The 3,253-nt window shown below is 36.7% G+C and overlaps 1 protein-coding gene across 1 annotated transcript; it reads left to right on the plus strand.

The window, feature by feature from the left end:
* Positions 1-627: 627 nt before the first annotated feature.
* On the plus strand, positions 628-2,886 carry LOC106459069 (the record flags this gene model as incomplete). Its single annotated transcript, XM_013918647.2, has 2 exons — positions 628-1,025; positions 2,757-2,886. Coding segments are annotated over 2 exons (528 nt in total), but the record flags the coding sequence as incomplete, so codon positions are not given.
* Positions 2,887-3,253: the final 367 nt, after the last annotated feature.

Here is a 3,253-nt window from a genome sequence, read left to right on the forward strand (position 1 = left end):
GCTGAAGTAATGTTTACTTGTAGGTAAAAGTTCATTGTAGGCGCTAATATAATTTCGCTTACTTGTTAAACGTACAGCATGACTCTTATTACTTAATCTAGAACACATACTTAATACTTACAGCTCCGAACTGACTAACAAACTCAGTCAAACAATAACCCACTACTTCAAATATTCAAAAACCAATAGTAATCTACTCTAGCATAAGTCGTTTTATACAGCTCAGACTGTTCTAAAATTCTGTAGAATTCCACACGCTCATCATATGGCGTCAAACCTCACTTTGACCAAACAACTATACAAACCTCTGTATTAAAAACATCGTCTACAATAATAAACTTTGCGAATATTATATGCTCTGTCCTAGCAACTGGTTGTGCAATTGAAAAAAGAAGTATTATAAGGTTATATCGTGTGTTTTCTATTGCACCTACATCATACTTATATTAAGATAACATTTTATATACTCTAGTTAATAAATTTATTAACTTTTTTTCAGGAGCAAGCATGAAGACGACAATTTTCTTCTTCTTCTTCGTTTTAGCCATAGCCAAGTCACAACCCGATCTTAGCAACGAACAAAACGTCAAGAAGGTACAAAGTGCAACAGAAACTGCTCGAAATGCTCGCTACAACCAGGAAAAGTTTTCTTCTAAATATGACAAAGAAAAGAACGATGTTACACAGTTCCTTTCTGCTAAAAATATCATTCATACGATCGTCAAACTGTTATTCGGTAGCACTGACGAAAGTTCGGCCACTGCGCGGCAAGTCTTGAATATTCTGAGGAGTTTGCTTGATATGATGCAGGCAACTTTCAGTCAGCGGGCTCGCTCTACAAGTGCACGGGGTTTGCAAGGAGCAGTGGGGGACGTAGGATTAGCTGGAGCGACAATGTTGCAGGGCTACATAAAGTCCATACTGACCAAAGACGAACAGTGCATGCAAAGATATCTTTGCGAAGCAAGCAAAAAAGCGGTCAATGAAAGCAAAGACCTTGGCTACTTAGTGGCCGAATTTGGAGGGTAAGTTACACAATCGGTCTGAACGTCAGACAAGTACTGATTTGTATTTTTCATGAACATTTGACATAAAAAGCATCACATGTTGTATATTTTTCCAAGGGCATTTAGTAAATAACCATCTACAGATAACTTTGATATATCTTAAAGGGACGGACGTCAGGCCGAGGAAAATAGTGTTTCTTTGAACTTAGCAATATACAAAATTATCTTAAGAAGACCCCTAGTTATTTCACGTGACCTTTGGGGTCATTCATTGTTGAGAATTATTTGTTCACCTGAAAGATACATTATGCATGCAATGAGCTAAAAGGCTAGGCCAGAGACCCCTATGATTCGACTATAACAACCCCTAATTTTGAGGGAAAGCAAACTAATTGGGAGCAATCGTCACTTTGTCCGAGTTGACTGTCAGTCTTGCACATGACGTCACAAAACTTCTCGTTTCGTTCAACGCCACCATTTCAGACATCAAACACTCCTTCTGGCAGTCAACAGTAATCCATAATCCGGTAAAGCTCTACACGTTGTCAATGGCGTATACATAGCTATTCAGTTTCTTGATATATATATTTCTTTATGGATACCACTCTTTTAATATATAACGTTGGTTAACAAAACATTTGACGTCCAATATGACGGAGTAAACTATAACCACGTGACTTTTTGACGTCTATAATAAGTACAAAGCGTGTCTGACTGATATCTATCAAACCACAATGCGATACTCTAATTACAAGGACACACTCAGGACAGTGTTGAAAACGTTCTGAAATTTTCAAGTAACTTTAATATACATGCAACCATTATTCTGAGGACTACACTTTAAATATCACTATTAAATTATAATTACCCATCTTGTAAAAGCCATAAACACCACGCGGGTCGAACAGTTTGTTTTTGAATATTCGCGGAAAGCTACTCAAGCATTATCTCTCCCTTATTTTGAATTGCTAAACTAAAAGGAAGGCATTTAGTCAATAGCACTCATTGCCTGACCAAATAGCTGAATTTGACCGCCACCCCAAAGCTGGACTTAATACTTTTTGTCGGCGATGATATTGGGAACATCGTACTTGCAGATCGACGCTAACCACTAGGATGCACTCGGCCCGAAGTCGAATGTGACTAATTTTACAATACATCATAAATGAGGTAACTAACTTTACAATAAACATTACATTCTAAATGGGGTGTTAACCAGCAAAAACTATTGTGTTGAGAGATTATGGTGCGATTGACAAAATTTAAACAAGTTTTGTCCCATGGAGTAAGAAGCAAATATATAATCAAAATTCTTTTTTAAATCTTTTTAGTTTACACAGATCATTAAAAATTGTTCCCTAAGTGTGTGGAAAGAAGTCTAAAAATACCAAATGTGATAAAACAACAGTCCACCAGCTGCACGTTTTAATATATTTACTGAATATAGAAATATTTCGAACCCCAAATCAAATATTCAGCATGTAATTGACAGAAGCCATTACGACTTAATTTTATACTACTGGTGTTAATTTGACACCGACTGGTCATCATTTTCAACAGACTGTTTAAAACAACTACATTGACCTGTACGGTAATAAGCAAGTAACGTAACTAACTTCCAACTTCATAATGGATTGGTCTTATTTTTGAATTATTCTGAATGATATATATATATATACACGTAACGTACCAAATAAGAGAAGTTCAAACAACACTTTTAATGTTTTTGTTGTTTATTTTGAACTACAGCTATGCTGTTAGTTATGCTTTGGAAACCCAGAAAGCGACGCCATTTCAAGAGAGTTACAATGCCTCCAGAAGAGGACGCAGCGGAGATGATTGTTTTGCCATATACCAAGACTGCAGCGAAGAAGATTGAAGTGAAACTTCCAGCTACATCAATCACCTATTTGATGTTTTGATATTCACCTGCACGTGTTTTAATACGCAAGATGACAAAACTACTTTCTATGCTCCACAAACACTCAGTTCAGGTGGGGCGGAACCGTGAAGCTCTTTTCATAGGATAACAATAGACTACCACCGGTTAAGAAAGGCCACCTGCTGGTCAGGTGTCGAATTTCTCTAGATAACTTTCTTGGGTACGCATGGTTTAGAACGTCAATTAGATAGGTATTCAATATTTATTGTAACGCACCCCTCTCATTGCAATAAAACTGTTATTACAATCTCGTGTTTTTTACTAATACTGCCTAATAAGTCTTGAGAGTGATTTATAGCAGTAC

This window comes from Limulus polyphemus, unplaced genomic scaffold (genome assembly GCF_000517525.1).
Source record: "Limulus polyphemus unplaced genomic scaffold, Limulus_polyphemus-2.1.2 Scaffold554, whole genome shotgun sequence".
NCBI lineage: Eukaryota > Metazoa > Arthropoda > Merostomata > Xiphosura > Limulidae > Limulus > Limulus polyphemus.